The sequence below is a fragment of the Lampris incognitus genome, chromosome 4, assembly GCF_029633865.1.
Source record: "Lampris incognitus isolate fLamInc1 chromosome 4, fLamInc1.hap2, whole genome shotgun sequence".
Lineage (NCBI taxonomy): Eukaryota > Metazoa > Chordata > Actinopteri > Lampriformes > Lampridae > Lampris > Lampris incognitus.
Window position 1 is genome coordinate 12,897,198 of NC_079214.1, and position 17,228 is coordinate 12,914,425.

Below are 17,228 nucleotides of genomic sequence, written 5' to 3' on the forward strand. Positions count from 1 at the left end.
ACAAATTACGAAGTTGCCTTAGGGGGCTTTACAGCAACACAACATCCTGGCCTTAGACCCTCACTCTCTTACTAAGAGTCTATGAAGTGCGGAAGAAGTGGGTCAGTGACCAGAGTGGAACAAGCAAACAGTTTCTAGTGATCTTATGTAATCTGTGGTGGATATACTTTTGCGTAAGCAGGCCACATTTATAAGATGCATGAAGAAAATGTAGAACCTGTGATGAAGGACAAGTTTCCAGGGGGAGTGGGATGAGGGCCATAGATGCAACACAAACTGTAACGCATCCCAGACCACTCATTGCTCATTAGGGTCTGGTTTCAATCTTGCCGTTGAGCAGAACGACAGACTACGACCACAGTGTAGGTGAATTCATTCAAATCATTTTATTCAGTGTCGTTTTCCTTGCATCGGTGACATTTCTGATACACGTTGTGTGTCCACAAAATAGTGCGATGGTAACTATGGTTCTTTTCCATACGTCAGGAGGAAGAGTAACTATAAAATAATACTACGTACATACAAACTCAAATACAGCATTCTTTTAAAATGTTGGCATTTTACTAGGATTTACTATTGTGAATATAAATAGACATCCAGATATATTTCTGCAGTTCTCTGACACCGTCGGAGTGAGAGCAATAGATATGTGAACCCATCCTCGGTGCTTCAAATGGACGGTACAGTCCTGTGGTTAAAGTTAAGGCCATTTTCGGAGGAATTTATCATTGGCAACAGACAGCTTGAACCCTGAATGCAATTTGGGCTCGAAATAAAAGTCTGAGCGTGAAGAGAAGACGAAAAGAGAGGAGAATCAAAAGGGATGGAGCAGGAAAAGAGGTAACCGTTACTCTAAATAACCAACGATATAAAGATTTGGAGCTGTAGAGGGCTGCGCACCAACGGTCTGCTGAAGAGCCGAATCAGACCGGCACCAAAAAGGAAGCTGTGTTCAACTGGGAAGTTTGCAGGCCATGTGGCAACAGCTCCACCTGCACTCCAAAGTGGCTAGGGGGCAATTCCACTATTCTGCGGTGTGTACCTACAGAGCTACCCACTAGAAGGAGGGAAAAGCCCACCAACACACATAGTCTGAGTAAAGCTGTGATGTTAGCCGCCAGACCAGATTCTAGTTTCGAGCGTACTGGAGGAATCCAACATCGCCCTGCCATGGACAGACGCCGTCATAGTTTTGTTCCGATGACAGAGGTGGGAAAGGGCACCTCTGGTGTCATTTCAGAATTAACATAGGCGCTGTTTGTTTAAACCTAAAACTAACTCCCCGTGTGCCTGCCGGTGTACCGACATCCTGGAAAAGACCACTGACTGTGGTTCTGTCATGCCAAAAATTCTCAAGGCCACAGGATGTAGGCCACTGCTCGGTGGCCGCCATTAATTTGCTCTCTGAGAGGACAAGTCACGCCAGAAAAACAAACTGTACCCTACCCTATAACAGAGCCACAATAATATTTTCCAAGATGGTTTGTAACCCTCAATCATTTGGGTGTATTTTTGATTTCACAAGTCACCTGGAGGAATTAGGGAATTAAGGATGAACAGGAAGCTGCGCAGACTTCCCCTTTAGTTCGGTTCAGCTTCATCAACCCCAACTTGTACGTAACGGCGTTGTTCTTTAAAATAAATGGCGTCACGATAACAAACAGCTGGTATCTGCTGTCATAACAGCAGTCAGGGTTTGAATTTGTGATGTAAATAATGCGTCTTTCCTCCTACTTAGAAACCCTGAAGTCTTCCAGAACCACAGACATTTTGTTGATGGGGGGAAAAACAACAACAAAACAGGCTTCACCAAAAGAAAAAGAAAACGCTCGTGGCCAACAGACTTGACACTTTCACTTCGGTGGTGAGGACAAATTCATTTCCACAACTATGCTCACAAGTATACACAGCCCGTTCACAAACAAACACACGCCCATGAAAAACATGAGTTCAATCAGAATCTTCCTCGGGCATTAAATGTCTTTCAAATAAAACAAACTTAAATAAGCTTTCGCATGAAGCTAATCTTCCTTATAGCCTAGAAGACATGCATATATGCAAAATACATCAATGAGAATATTTTTTTATACACTTATATTGCCTCTGTATAATTTTATGTGTTTATGATACGCTTTCCTACATTACTTTGTCATCGTATACGCTTTCAACATTTCAAACGTTGCACAGAAATAAATCTTAATACTGACACAGCATTTCGCAGTGAAATCCGTTTCGAACACACTTACCCACCATACCCAAACACAGCCACAACCCTTCCATTCAGCTTACAAAGTGAGGTCTGTAATGTGTGTGTGGTCAAAACTGTGGCTTCAGTAACCCCATCAGGCATACTCAGCAGCGTTAGCTGGTGGCTCCAACTCTATTGGAAGCAGGCTGAAGTCAAGCGGCGGCAAAGTAGCTGCAGCTTAGCTGTCTTGCTCTTTGCCCGCATGGCTTGTCTTTTGGTCAGTCACCGATGCCTGGCATACAGTGCACGGACACGTCACAATGCTGAGACTCCCTCTGAAACCACTCCCAACGCCAAAGGCTAATGGGTGAAATGATGGGGCAATGGAGATTGCACTGTTGATAGGGGACATCCTTGCATGGGGATTCTACTGCTTCTTTAGGGACAACACCTACCTACCTACCCCCCACCCCGTCTGTATGCTCAATAATCCAGGTTAGGAAATCACAGAAAGGTGAATCAGTTCATCTGGACACAACGCTTAGTGGGAGAAATATTTCATCACTCATCCAGGTGACTTCGTCAGTCTCAACTGACTGCAGGTATTCCCACCCTTATAAACAATAATGACCGAAACCAACGATCGGTTTCATATGCAAATAGGCGTGACCATTAACCAGAGTTACAACGGCCATGTGTACTATTCACAGAAGATTGGGGAATGTTTTCAATCACACCAACTACTGATGAGCCCCTGAAACAAGATCCAGGCAATGGTTACATGAAAAAGGTGATTGTCTGAAGCTGTTAGAACAGGACAATGCTATCGACAGAATTTTGTACCATAGATTATACCCAGGGGACGCTACACCTAGTCTTTGTGGTCTACCTAAGATACATAAACAGGATGTGCCAGTTCGGCCTATTGTTTGTATGATTCACTCAGTGACCTATAACATCTCTTAAGTTTCTGGCATCTAAACTTAACACGTTGGTAGGTGGTAAAGAACATCACATTACTATGGATACACTATGGATTTAGACTTGGACTGTGAAATTGTAATTGGTGATTGGGGACATTTGATTGTTGATGTTTACTGTAAACCAACACATACTGATCAGTACTTAAGGTTTGACTCCCATCATCCACTGGAGCACAAACTAGGAGTCATCAGGATGCTGTACCACCGAGCTGACAATGTCACCACCGGCACAGCGGCTAGGGAAGGGGAGAAAGCCCATATTAAACAGGCCCTGGTTAAGTGTGGTTATCCTAACTGGGCGTTTATCAAAGCCAGGAAGATGCCCAAACAGTGCTCCAGCCGATCGAAGACAAGAGAAGGACAACAACTGTCTAAGCGTAAACCAGTGGTGACTCCGTATGTGGCAGGAGTGGCAGAAAAGTTGAGAGGTGTATTTTCCAAATACACCACTCAAATTTGAGATTTGGGGTTTGAAAGCAACCCCAAAACACACTGCACCAGAAGTTGGTCCACCCCAAGGATCGCGTCCCCTGGCACAAACACAGCAATATAGTGTACGCTGTTAAGTGCCAGGAGGATTGCTGTGACTTGTACATTAGGGAAACCAAACAGACGCTGGCCAAGAGAATGGAACAACACAGGAGAGCTAACACGTCAGACCAGGACTCCACAGTCTACACCCAACTACAGGCCAGTGGCCACTCTTTAAGGGGATGAGGATGTGCACATCCTTGATAGGGAGGAATGCTGATTTGAACAAAGAGTCAAAATTCAAAGAGGCCATCTATGTGAAGAGGGAACAACCATCCCTGAACTGGGGGGGTACATCTGTCACCATCTTACAATGCTGTGATTGCAACTATTCCCCAATCCCCTGTGAATAATACACATGGCCATTGTAACTTATCTGTATATGAAACCAATCATTGGTTTCAGTTATTCAACTGTGCTGTTTATAAGGTTGGGGGATACCTGCAGTCAGTTGAGCCTGACGAAGTCAACTGCACGAGTGGTGAAATGTTTCTCCCACTAAACGTTGTGTCCAGATGAACTGATTCAACTTTCCGCACTGGTAGAAAGGCACCTCAACATCGTGTGTGTTCTGAGACAACATATTCTAGCTCTGACTCCCAAGACCGATAAGGCTAAACGTTACCATCTGACTAATGTCCGAGTCAGCTCAACGTAAAAGAAAAATCTATTTTTTTAAGTTCTAGTTTAGCCCACATCTCACTTTTAGTCAGGTCTGGACTAAAAGAGAACATCAGAAGCAGCAAAAGCTGTGTAACCTCACAGGTTCTGTCAAGACCTTGACAGCACGGTGTGTGTTGGGATGGGTTAAATGCACAGGACCAATTTCCCCAAGGGGATTAATAACGAACATCTTATCTTAAGACATTGTGCAGCATTGTGTTCTTGTAAGGTGTGTTAAAAAATAAAAGGTTTTGAGAAGAAACAAGTGAAAGTATCTTTTTAAAGGGGGGGGGGGTTGGGGTCACACAGACTTGGGAGGCATCCCTAGAGTGAGTACTGGCCCTCGGTACAGTATATCTCATATAATTGAGTCATTGACATAAATGAGATGCGGACTCTGAATAGCTAGGTATGTATATGAGTAGATGGGGACACGTTCAGTTTTAATCATGGCAAAACGAAGGAAACCTGACTGATAAAGCAGTGACTAAATGACTTACACTTTAAAAATCAGAACCATTTAAATGCTCTTTGACAGAGTTCCAGACACACACACATTAAAAAAAAGTAAAATTTCAACAAAAAGGAAACAATCCAATTCGTTGCTTTAAGGTGATTACGGACTTCAAATGGATTGAGACCTTGTTAACTGACACGGCCGTGATGGACGAGTGTCTTGATTCTCAACAGGTTCAGCAAGCACCTTTGCCCCGTTAATGAGGGGGCCTGTCATCATAGAAGGGACCAATGCCTCAACGAGAGAGATGCTTCACCACAGGTTAAAAAGCGGTGGTAGTGGTGCTGTCTATCCGTTGCCCTTAGTGCACCCATGCCAGGGCAATGCACCCTCAGCTCCTGTGTTAATGTAGCATCCCCTGCTTACCGAGGCTTCGAAATTACTGCCGATTATTATTATTTAAAAAAAAAAAAAAAACCCACTAAAATGGATGGACCATGTGACCCTGAGGGAGATGATATTTGAGTGTCCAAGCGTGGCCCTGGTATGGACGTGTTGCTCTGTTGAATGTGTGTGTGTTGTCTCTGTTCATGTCTAGAACGGCGTGTATTCTACAGGGTACATGATCGGGAGCCAGTTCTCAGATAAGTTGGCACAGTGCGTCCATCCGAGGTGCCGCATCAGCTGAAAATGACAAGAAGTTAAGTCAACACAACAGAAAAATCACACCAGCTCTACTGCTGACATTACAAGTGTTAGTGACCATTTATATGTAAAACAAAAAAAGCTACAGCATCATGTAGTTAAAAACAAAAAATATACAATCGGCATGGTCTTGTAAGGGTATATGCTTATAACCATAACAAAACAGGCTAAAGACATAGCAAGCACACATACAACTTATCTTCTTCTGGTTAGAGAGAACAACATCAGCCATCACCAGTCTCATACCTGAATGCAGTTTTTCATGTTGTCTTTGCTGGGCTTGTCCTCTACTATCTTGGAGGCAAATTTCAAGGCTCGGCCATACATTTTGTTTGCCAGAGCGTGTTTGTAGGAAAATGCCAAGACCTGAACCGGGAAGGGGAGACAAGACCGTCAACAAGCTAAGCTACACATTTACTGTACACAGTACCGCTTTACCTCTTCCATGTACAGGCAGATGGTGTTGACATTAATATCAGAACGGTTTTGTAAATTTAAGTTTAATTGTATCGTGTGCCAAAACCCCGAATCAATTTTAGACTCGTCATTTTATTTTATTTAAATCAGTGCACGCATGATTTGCCTCACCTTGGAGTCTGTCAGCTCTGCCCACTTCTGAACCTCCCAGAAAGTATCTGTGAGGACTTCGGCCCAGGACTTTTGCGGGTCATCAGAACTGCTGCCCACCTGTTCACCCGCCCCCTCCGCAGACACCGGTCCAGATTCCACAACACCAGCACCGTCTTGAGCGGCGGAGGGCAGTGTGAGCTGGTCAGCCAAAGCACAGCCTTTCCTACACAGTGCGTCTATCAGAGACGACTTCTGCTTATCCATGTCACTGGAACAGAGAGGTTAAAACGAGCAGGATTCAGGCCCAGGGCTCCAGTCGTGTTTCAGAATACCAGTGTGTGTGGTGTGTCTGTGTGTGTGTGTGTGTGTGACCATGAAATGTTGGGAAGATTTACTGAAGCTAAAAGAGTTGAAATGGTGCCATCCTCTGCCTTTTACTCGGTCAAAGGATAATTCCCATTTTTTACAGTCTGAATCTAATTTGTAATTTTTTCACCATCAGCACTAGGGATGGGTACTGAAACCCGGTATTAAACGGGCACCGGAGCTAATTTTTAAAGACCGCAGTATTGATAAGCTCCGACGTTAACGGTTCTGCTAATGGTATTGGAGAAATTAAGAAAATACATTTCTTATTTATTTAGGCTACAAAAGTGTTTTCTTGCCCGGGTTAACAACGACCGCCATCGGTGCTGTGCCCTCACGGGGTACCGATGGAAAATATCAAATCCGCTGTGGTGACCCCCAGGAAACAGGGAACAAGCCCAAAGAAGAACAAGAAACTTTTTTGCGCCTTTTATCTCACCAACTCCATTTCTAATTTGCAATAATAAAATTCAAGTATTTGTCTAAGATGCATTTTCACTATTGCCAATCAGGAAGAGAGATCTCTCTCGCTCGGAGCCTGTCAAGTGCGAGCCGAGGGGCGGAGCCAGCTCTCTTCCTCTCTCTCTCTGACAGAAAAAGTGCACCAAACACAGGCGGAGAAATGCAGTTTTCAACTGCCTGCCTCGTAGTTCACTTTTTTGCATTTAGCAAAGCACTTTGTAAATTATTAACCAATTTTCCAATGTTAACATTCTGTGTTTTGTACCTCTTGATGGAGGCTGCTTCTGGTCGAGGGTCAGTCTTCATGGAGAGGTAGACAGCCAGGGCTGTCTGGTCGACATGGGATATGACTACGTCAGCCACCGAGACGATCTCTTCTAGACGTTTTGAACGCTCCTGGAGACAGATGGCACATGTGTATGAGGAAGGGCGTTTCACCCAGAGATAGTCAAGCTGCTATGTCCTCTCTGTGGAACCATGTGGGCACCATGCAGGCATTTGTTCAAATCCTGGCAAAACTCTCTCCCCTCTGTTTACCTTTTCTGAGTCCAGCTGGTGTAGTCTCTGCACATGCAGAGGAAGGTAAGATGAGTAGTGTTCTTTCAATTCCTCATAGAGAGAGGTGGTGTCCAACCTGCACCACAAGGGATGACATGTGGGTGATGGAGGATTAAAGACGAAAAGAGAGTCAAAACGAGTCACAACGGCAAAATAAGATGAGAAAAAAAAATGCACACTTGGTCATCCATTGGATCTTCAAGTCTCTCAAGGCCTCTGTGAACTCCTCCTTCACGTCTCTCTCCTTCTCCCCTTCTTTGTCCTTCTCCTTTCCTCCATTCTTGGCCTTGTTCGGTGCGGGGATTAGGTGGTAGACGACAGGCACGATATCCTAGACGAACACACAGGAAATGGTTCACTCAAAAACGCTAAGGAAAAACTACCCAGGAGCTTTTTAACTGCTCTGAACCAGCATCCCAATTCCCCCCCTTTCTACCGTTGTCATATTCGATATGAATATGCCCTTTCCACAACATGGTCCCTTTCAGTCAACTCCCTCTACGTCAGTTAAGAACAGTGTCCTGCTATACATACAGTGCATCCGGAAAGTATTCACACCCCTTCACTTTCCCCACATTTTGTTATGTTACAGCCTTATTCCAAAATGGATTAAATTCCTTTTTTTTCTCTCATCAATCTACATACAATAAATACCCCATAATGACAAAGCGAAAAAGGTTTTGTAGAAATTTTAGCACATTTATTAAAAATAAAAAACTGAAATATTGCATGTACATAAGTATTCACACCCTTTACTCAGTACTTGGTTGAGGCACCCTTGGCAGCGATTACAGCCTCAAGTCTTCTTGGGTATGAAGCTACAAGCTTGGCACACCTATATTTGGGGTATTTCTCCCATTTTTCTCTGCAGATCCTCTCGAGCTCTGTAAGGTTAGATGGGGAGCGTCGCTGCACAGCTATTTTCAGGTCTTTCCAGAGATGTTCAATGGGGTTCAAGTCTGGGCTCTGGCTGGGCCACTCAAGGACATTCACAGACTTGTCCCGAAGCCACTCCTTTGTTGTCTTGGCTGTGTGCTTAGGGTCATTGTTGTGTTGAAAGGTAAACCTTCGCCCCAGTCTGAGGTCCTGAGCGCTCTGGAGCAGGTTTTCATCAAGGATCTCTCTGTACTTTGCTCCATTCATCTTTCCCTCGATCCTGACTAGTCTCCCAGTTCCTGCTGCTGAAAAACATCCCCACAGCATGATGCTGCCACCACCATGCTTCACTGTAGGGATGGTATTAGCAAGGTGATGAGAGGTGCCTGGGTTTCTCCAGACATGACGTTTGGCATTCAGGCCAAAGAGTTCAATCTTGGTTTCATCAGACCGGGGAATCTTGTTTCTCATGGTCTGAGAGTCCTTTAGGTGCTTTCTGGCAAACTCCAAGCAGGCTGTCATGTGCCTTTTACTGAACAAAGGCTTCTGTCTGGCCACTCTACCATAGAGGCCTGATTGGTGAAGTGCTGCAGAGACGTTTGTCCTTCTGGAAGGTTCTCCCATCTCCACAGAGGAATGCTGGAGCTCTGTCAGAGTGACCATTGGGTTCTTGGTCACCTTCCTGACCAAGGCCCTTCTCCCCCGATTGCTCAGTTTGGCTGGGCAGCCAGCTCTAGGAAGAGTCCTGGTGGATCCAAACTTCTTCCATTTAGGAATAATGGAGACCACTGTGCTCTTCGGGACCTTCAAAGCTGTAGACATTTTTTTTGTACCCTTCCCCAGATCTGTGCCTCGATACAATCCTGTCTCGGAGGTCCACAGACAATTCCTTTGACTTCATGGCTTGGTTTCTGCTCTGACATGCACTGTCAACAGTGGGACCTTATATAGACAGGTGTGTGCCTTTCCAAATCATGTCCGATCAATTGAATTTACTAGAGGTGGACTCCAATCAAGATGTAGAAACATCTCAAGGATGATCAGTGGAAACAGGATGAACCTGAGCTCAATTGTGAGTGTCATAGCAAAGGGTGTGAATACTTATATACATGCAATATTTCAATTTTTTATTTTTAATAAATTTGCAAAAATTTCTACAAAACCTTTTTCACTTTGTCATTATGGGGTATTGTATGTAGATCGATGAGAAAAAAATAATTTAATCCTTTTTGGAATAAGGCTGTAACATAACAAAATGTGGGGAAAGTGAAGGGGTGTGAATACTTTCCGGATGCACTGTATAGGAAGGGAACTTAATCTGTCGGAGCACAGCACTTTAAAATCTTACAGCTGCTTTCATATGTGTTTTCCTATGCCAAAATAATGGCAGTATACCTTTGTGAACTGTTGCCAGCTGTCTGTACTACATTTCTGCCATTTTGCTGACCACCAGAAAAAAAAAAAACATACCTGAAACCACATGGATCTTGCAAATATTTTGATCTGATTTGATTATCATTTTAAATATATGCTCCAATACAGCTCTTTAGAGTGACATGCACTTAGATTATAAATGTAGATAATTTATATATTATGTATAATTTATACAAATCCTATCTGCTTCCAAGGTGAAAATAGATGTGAGGCACAGGCTATTTCCCATGTCCCTTGTAAAGCCAGGTGGTGGGAGAGCATTGGACGCTCTGTGTTGAAAAGTGATTCTAGCTCATCCAGTACCTTTTTAAACTTTCCTTGTCGTTTTGCTGAGGCCTGCCCCTGGTGGTCAGAATAACACACAGTAAGGAAGAGAAAATACAAACATACCAAAAGGATTCTCTCTCTTTTTTTTTTCAGCTATCTTTCATCCTGCCAGCTGGGTATGAATCTATCAACCTGCCCTTTTCATAATTAAACAGGGTTACCATGTTGACCAGCGGTGTCTTCTTCAAGTCATGACATGTCTACTGGCTAAGATTTTCCCCACGTACTCCTTTTGAATATGTATATATATATATATATATATATATATATATATATATATATATATATAGTTTGTTCCCCCCCCTTTTTTCTCCCCAATTATACCTGGCCAATTACCCCACTCTTCCGAAACATCCCGGTCGCTGCTCTACCCCCTCTACTGACCCACGGAGGGCTGCAGACTACCACATGTCTCCTCCAATACATGTGGACTCGCCAGCCGCTTCTTTTCACCTGACAGTGAGGAGTTTCGCCAGGGAGACGTAACACGTGGGAGAATCACGCTATTCTCCCCAGTTCCCCCTCCCCCCGAACAGGCGCCCCGACCGACCACAGGAGGTGCTAGTGCAGCGACTAGGAAACATACCCACATCCAGCTTCCCACCCACAGACACAGCCAATTGTGTCTGTAGGGACGCCCGACCAAGCCGAAGGTAACGCGGGGATTCAAACCAGCGATCCCCGTGTTGGTAGGCAACGGAATATTAACAGAGAATGAAAGACAACCTGAAGGTAGTTCTGTCTTTCCACGGCAGTAACCCTTCCTTACTCCCGCCACAAGTGTAACTAACATCCATTACCCCCCCCCCCATTCACTCTGCCACTAGGGTCAAGTGCTGCAACTCTGCTCAGAGGTCATTAAAAGACAACTGATCGGCATCAAAAACAAAAAAAATAACCACCACATTCAAAGTGAAGTTTCCTCTTTGAGATGCCCCAATACCATCTCCAATTATATACCCGACCTCAAGGCCTTTGCAAATTGTCCGATGCAAATTTAACAGGTTAAAAAAGAAAACATTGCAGAGAAATGGCTTTAACTGGATGCTTGAAAGCAAGTTTAAGTGTTGAATGGCAAAAGCTTGGAACTGAATTCACTTAATTGGGGGTAGCGCCACCAAGTACAGATGAGGTACAAAAAACAAATTAAATAAATCAAATAAGTGTTGACTCTTCAAATATTTCGAATGTCTGGTGTAACGGCACCCCTGCAGTCTTTCAGAAGCATAAAAAATAAAAAGAATCAGCCCATGCAGCCCTTGGGGATATCTGGAATCAATGAAGTAAACTACAAGATTTTCCATTGCAGATGTTGTAATGGAACGAATGTCTGAAGACTTTTTAAAAGCTTTTTTTTTCCAATAAAAACCTTTGAAGCAACACTTCACTTTCCTGCTCCCTAGTTTTTTGACACACATTTCACCCCATGAGATAAACAGTGAGGAACAAATATTGACTGTCCTTATTTCCTGCAATGATAATTCTCCCACTGGTTTTGTTCATTTCAATTTGAAGACTTGATATTCATCCATCCATCCATTATCCAAACCGCTTATCCTGCTCTCAGGGTCGCGGGGATGCTGGAGCCTATTCCAGCAGTCATTGGGCGGCAGGCGGGGAGACACCCTGGACAGGCCGCCAGGCCATCACACAGGGCCAACACACACACACACACATACATACCTAGGGACTTTAGTACAGTCGATTCAACTGACCTACATGTCTTTGGACTGTGGGAGTAAACCGAAGCCCTCGGAGGAAACCCATGCAAACACGGGGAGAACATGCAAACTCCACACAGAGGACAACCCGGGGACGACCCCCAAGGTTGGACTACCCCAGGGCTTGAACCCAGGACCTTCTTGCTGAGTCGACTGCACTAACCACTGCGCCACCCAACTTGATATGTAATTAAATATATATATTTTCCTATGCTCGTTGTTTCATGATTTCAAATGAATAATTTGCTGGTTTTCAGTCATAGTAAAGGCTATAACACCAATACTGACTCCTCATACCAGAGGCAGAAAATGTCAGAGCCTGACTGAATATAGAGTCATGATGATGTAACCATGTTTGAAAATGAAAACATACCATTAAGAAATACCATTTTCGGATCTGCTCTGTCATCAAAAGATTCAATCATCATAAAATTACTGACAAGAGTGACAACATTTGATGGGGCTCATGCGATATGCTTAATTCTGTTTTAAGAACTACAGAAGTATCACTGGCAACAAAAGAGGAAAGCTACACATATTGATTATACAGAAGGCAAAAAAAAAGAAAAAGAAAAAAAAAGGCAAGCAACATACTAGCAAATCCAGTAACTCCAGTTGAAGTCTTAATGGTGAAAAGTTGTAAGTTTCTTAGTATGGAAAAAGCTGGAAGCCTTTAACAAGAGGTGCAACTCACTGCTTTCTTGCCATATTCACTCTTGGGGACAATCAGAGAGCCTGTCAGATAGCATCCAGGACACGTTCCTTTAGGGATCCTGGAAAGTGGAGGAAACAAGAAAAGAAAGGGTTAAGAATGAGCTACTGCATTATTTGATTTATTATCGGTTTTTGATACTTGAGGGACTATGCAGCATAGCAGCAGCCTCTTGGAATCTTAATCTAATCAAAGCTCACCTCTCTTACAGATAGTTTGTTTGACACATATTACAGATTTGATACTATACCAATGTATATAAGGGTACCAGCAAGAGTTAAAGGGAAGGTTTACAAGATGGTAGAGCGACCAGCTATGTTGTATGGTTTGGAGACAGTAGCACTGATGAAAAGACAGGAGGCGAAGCTGGAGGTGGCAGAGTTGAAGATGCTAGGATTTTCATTGAGAGTGATGAAGAAGGACAGGATTAGGAACAAGTATATTAGAGGGACAACTCAGGTTGGACGGTTGGAGACAAAGCAAGAGAGGCAAGATTGAGATGGCTTGGACATGTGTGAAGGAGAGATGCTGGGTATTTTAGGAGAAGGATGATGAATATGGAGCTGCCAGGGAAGAGGAAAAGAGGAAGGCCAAAGAGATTTATGGATGTGGTGAGAGAGGACATGCAGGTGGCTGGTGTGACAGAGGAAGATACAGAGGACAGAAAGAGATGGAGACGGATGATCTGCTGTAGTGACCTCTAATGGGAGCAGCTGAAAGTAGTAGTAGTAGTAGATACTACACCACTGTGTCTTTTTGGGAGTGGATTCTAAGCTTAAAGTGTCTTTGGTTTACAGGCCAAGAATTGTGCTGCATCTCACAGCTAGTTTTTCTAGTGACTAGTTTTTCCATCCTATTAGTGCCTGAAGTAATATAACAATCACTGACAGGACTCTTCAGATTCTCTCATACTGAATCAAGCAAAGTTATCAGCACTACAATCAAATCATGTTGATAAATTCTCATCAAAATTAATCGGCCTTTTCAAACTCATGGATGCAGACGACAGGAAGAAATGGAAACGGATGATCCGCAGTGGCGACCCCTAACAGGAGCAGCCAAAAGCAGTAATAGCAGTAGGAGTAGGATGCATTTGCATTGAACAGTACATCAGAGAGGATTACTCTTGCTATGAGATCCTACATCTTTTTTTCATTTTATTTACTTCAAGTCAACTGCGCACTCACTTATCATCTGGTAAAGCTGTGATATAGAAGGGTTGTGTGGCCCCCGGGGACAGAGTGATGAAGTTGGCCTTTTTCTTGGCCAAGAGAGCAGCGCGGTGTGTGTCATAGATGTCTAGACTCAGTGTGGTGGACAAGCGATGTGAGACAACAAACGGCAGGTCCTTCAGGCGTTCCAGCTCGCAGGACTGCTCGTGGCGTATCTGCAGACGCACCGTGTAGTCACCCTTTTCCAGCTTCAGAGAATACTATCGGAGAGGATACGGAGAGAAGGGGTTAGGTCACAAAATCTCCACGAAGAAATCTCACACTCACTCACACTCACACTCACACACACACACACACACACACACACACACACACACACACACACACACACACACACCTTTCAACAAAAGTACCAACTGTTGATGGAGAGGACACATAATCTAGACTTTTAGGTGCACTGTCATATTAGTGGGTGTGCACATGGTGGGCAAGGACAGAAGCAGGGTGTACTACCTGGTGGGGGTAGGCATCTCCTGAGCCCAGCAGTTTCTTGTTTTGGTCAAACAGCATCCATAGCTGACTGTCAAACTCGGACTCATAGAGCAGCTCACAGAGCATAGGACAACTGGGAGTAACTTCTCCACTCTTGGGCTGCGGGGTAGAGCAGAGGGAGATTACACACACGCACACCAAAAACTTGGCATTTTCTTATTGTACTTGGTGTTGACCAGTTGGTGACAGTACCTGGTGGAAGCTGTAGGTGAGAATGATCTCGTAGATTTGTCTGTTATTAGGGAGAACGTCCCTCACTCCCAGGGCTTTTATCTTCGAACTAACAGGCCTATAACAACAAGTACACAATACTTTTTTCAGAACTTAACTGTGATCAGATTGCATTTTCATATATATGTGTGTACACCAATCAGGCAAAACATTAAAACCACTGACAGGTAAGTGAATAACATCTCGTTACGATGGCACCTGTCAAGGGGTGGGATATATTGGGCAGCAAGTGAACAGTCAGTTCTTGAAGTGGATGTGTTGGAAGCAAGAAAAATGGGTAAGCATCAGGATTTGAGCAAGACTGACAAAGGCCAAATTGTGATGGTTAGACAGCTGGGTCAGAGCATCTCCAAAACGGCATGTCTTCTGGGTATTCCTGATATTCAGTGGTCAGTACCTACGAAAAGTGGTCCAAGGAAGGACAACTTGTGAACCAGCAACAGCGCCATGGGCACCCAAGGCTGATTGATGCCTGCAGGGAGCGAAGGCTAGCTCATCTGGTCGGATCGCACAGAAGAGCTACTGTAGCTAAAACTGCTGAAAAAGTTAATGCTGGCTATGATAGACAGGCGTCAGAACACACAGTGCATCGTAGCTTGCTGCGTATGGGGCTGCGTAGCCGCAGACCAGTCAGAGTGCCCATGCTGACCTGTCCACCGCCGAAAGCGCCTACAATGGGCATGAGAGCATCAGAACTGGACCATGGAACATTAGAAGAAGGTGGCATGGTCTGATGAATCACATTTTCTTTTACATCATGTGGACAGCCAGGTGCGCGCGAGTCGTTTACCTGGGGAAGAGATGGCACCAAGATGCACTATGGAAAGACGGCAAGCCTGGAGGCAGTGTGATGCTCTGGCAGTGTGATGCTCTGGCAATGTTCTGCTGGGAAACCTTGGGTCCTGGCATTCATGTGGATGTTACTTTGACACGTGCCACCTACCTAAACATTGTTGCAGACCAAGTACACCCCTTCGTGGTAACGGTATTCCCTGATGGCAGTGGGCTCTTTCAGCAGGATAATGCGCCCTGCCACACTGCAAAAATTGTTCAGGAAAGGTTCAGGAATAGTTAAAGGTGTTGCTTTGGCCTCAAAATTCCCCAGATCTCAATCCGATCGAACATCTGTGGGATGTGCTGGGAAAACAAATCCGATCCGTGGAGGCCCCATCTCGCAACTTAGAGGACTTAAAGGATCTGCTTCTAACGTCTTGGTGCCAGATACCAGAGCACACCTTCAGAGGTCTTGTGGAGTCCATGCCTCTACGGGTCAGATCTCTTTTGGCGAGACAAGTGGGACCTACACAATATCAGGCAGGTGGTTTTAATGTTTTGGTTGATTGGTGTATGTGTGTGCTCTTTTTCAGCTATATTTGTGAGGACCAATTTGAGATTTTAACCATTAGAGTGTGGACATTTTTGCAAAGTGAGGTCATTTTGGCCAGTCCTCTTTTGTTCTAAGGGGTTAGGAGTTGGGTTTAGGGTTAGAATTAGGATTAGGTTGAGGTTAGTTATGTAGTTCTGATGGTTAAGATTAGGGGCTAGGGAATGAATGCAGTCAATGAAGGTCTTCACAAGTAAAGAAGAACAAACACGATTGTGTGTGAGACTATGTGCGCACATGTGTTTGTATTACCTGAGAGGCTGAACCCAGGACTTCAAGGTAATGCTTGGGGACACGTCCTCATACCTCAGAGGAGATGTTACTTCAAAACTCGTCACACCTTCTGAGGCATGCTGGGAGACAGACAATCAAATAAAGGCCTGATCACTTCTGTGTTCCTGTATAAATGCGCACATGTATTCACTTGTGTGTGTGTGTGTGTGTGTGTGTGTGTGTGTGTGTGTGTGTGTGTGTGTGTGTGTGTATGTGTGTGTGTATGTGTGTGTGTGTGTGTGTACAGTACTTACTATGTGCAAGGGAGAAGGTGATGTATTGAGGCCATGGAAAGAAATCCTGTAGTCCACTGTGACATCACCGAGGCTGGCCCACCAGCGTGCGATACACAACTCTACTATCTTACCTGACTGGATAGAGAGGAGACAAAAGTATTTCAACTTGGGCACTTTAGACAGCCTACAGTTCATCAACGAAACAGTCAGGAAACTGTCTGTATATAAATATAATTACCAGAACAGGGAAAGCCTCAGTCAGAGAGCCCTTTTCCAGTAGTGAGGAGAACTTATAAAATTCATTGGCTCTGTAGGCCTTCTGCTTGACCAGGTGCACGGCATGGAGAACAAACTTCGATGACACATCCCCTGAGTGAGAGGTCAATGTGATCTCTGCAGCGGGGAGGGAGGGGTAGAGATGAAAAGTGTAACGGCAAAGACAAAGTAATGGATGAATGAAATGGAGGACGACATTGAAGACATATGGAAGAGAAAAAAGAAAAGTATGACATTAAAAATCATGTTTAGATTATACACACACCTATCTCCAATTCGAAAACAGCCGAAACACTCGTCTCAGTCTCACTTAGTAAGGTTATCACAGGAATTTTGTTTTATGATTCCCCCCCCCCCCTTTTTCTCCCCAATTGAACTTTGGCCAATTACCCAACTCTTCTGAGCCGTCCTGGTCTCTGCTCCAGCCCCTCTGCCGATCCGGGGACGGCTGCAGACTACCACATGCCTACTCTGATACATGTGGAGTCACCAGTCACTTCTTTTCACCTGACAGTGAGGAGTTTCGCCAGGGGGACGTAGCGTGTGGGAGG

At 44.4% G+C, this 17,228-nt stretch overlaps 1 protein-coding gene across 1 annotated transcript in view; it reads right to left on the reverse strand.

Annotated features, from left to right (window-relative positions):
• Positions 1–371: 371 nt before the first annotated feature.
• Positions 372–17,228, reverse strand: part of tpp2 (tripeptidyl peptidase 2) — a 28,772-nt gene continuing 11,915 nt past the window's right edge. Inside the window, exons 16-28 of the mRNA XM_056278172.1 lie at positions 16,640–16,794; positions 16,420–16,536; positions 16,145–16,245; positions 14,470–14,566; positions 14,239–14,376; positions 13,741–13,985; positions 12,536–12,614; positions 7,663–7,814; positions 7,463–7,559; positions 7,191–7,321; positions 6,116–6,365; positions 5,774–5,893; positions 372–5,506 (exon numbers count right to left, since the gene is read on the reverse strand). Coding sequence (XP_056134147.1) covers positions 5,417–5,506; positions 5,774–5,893; positions 6,116–6,365; positions 7,191–7,321; positions 7,463–7,559; positions 7,663–7,814; positions 12,536–12,614; positions 13,741–13,985; positions 14,239–14,376; positions 14,470–14,566; positions 16,145–16,245; positions 16,420–16,536; positions 16,640–16,794 — 1,772 coding nt within the window. The 3' untranslated portion in view covers positions 372–5,416. The remainder of the gene's footprint in view (positions 5,507–5,773; positions 5,894–6,115; positions 6,366–7,190; positions 7,322–7,462; positions 7,560–7,662; positions 7,815–12,535; positions 12,615–13,740; positions 13,986–14,238; positions 14,377–14,469; positions 14,567–16,144; positions 16,246–16,419; positions 16,537–16,639; positions 16,795–17,228) is intronic.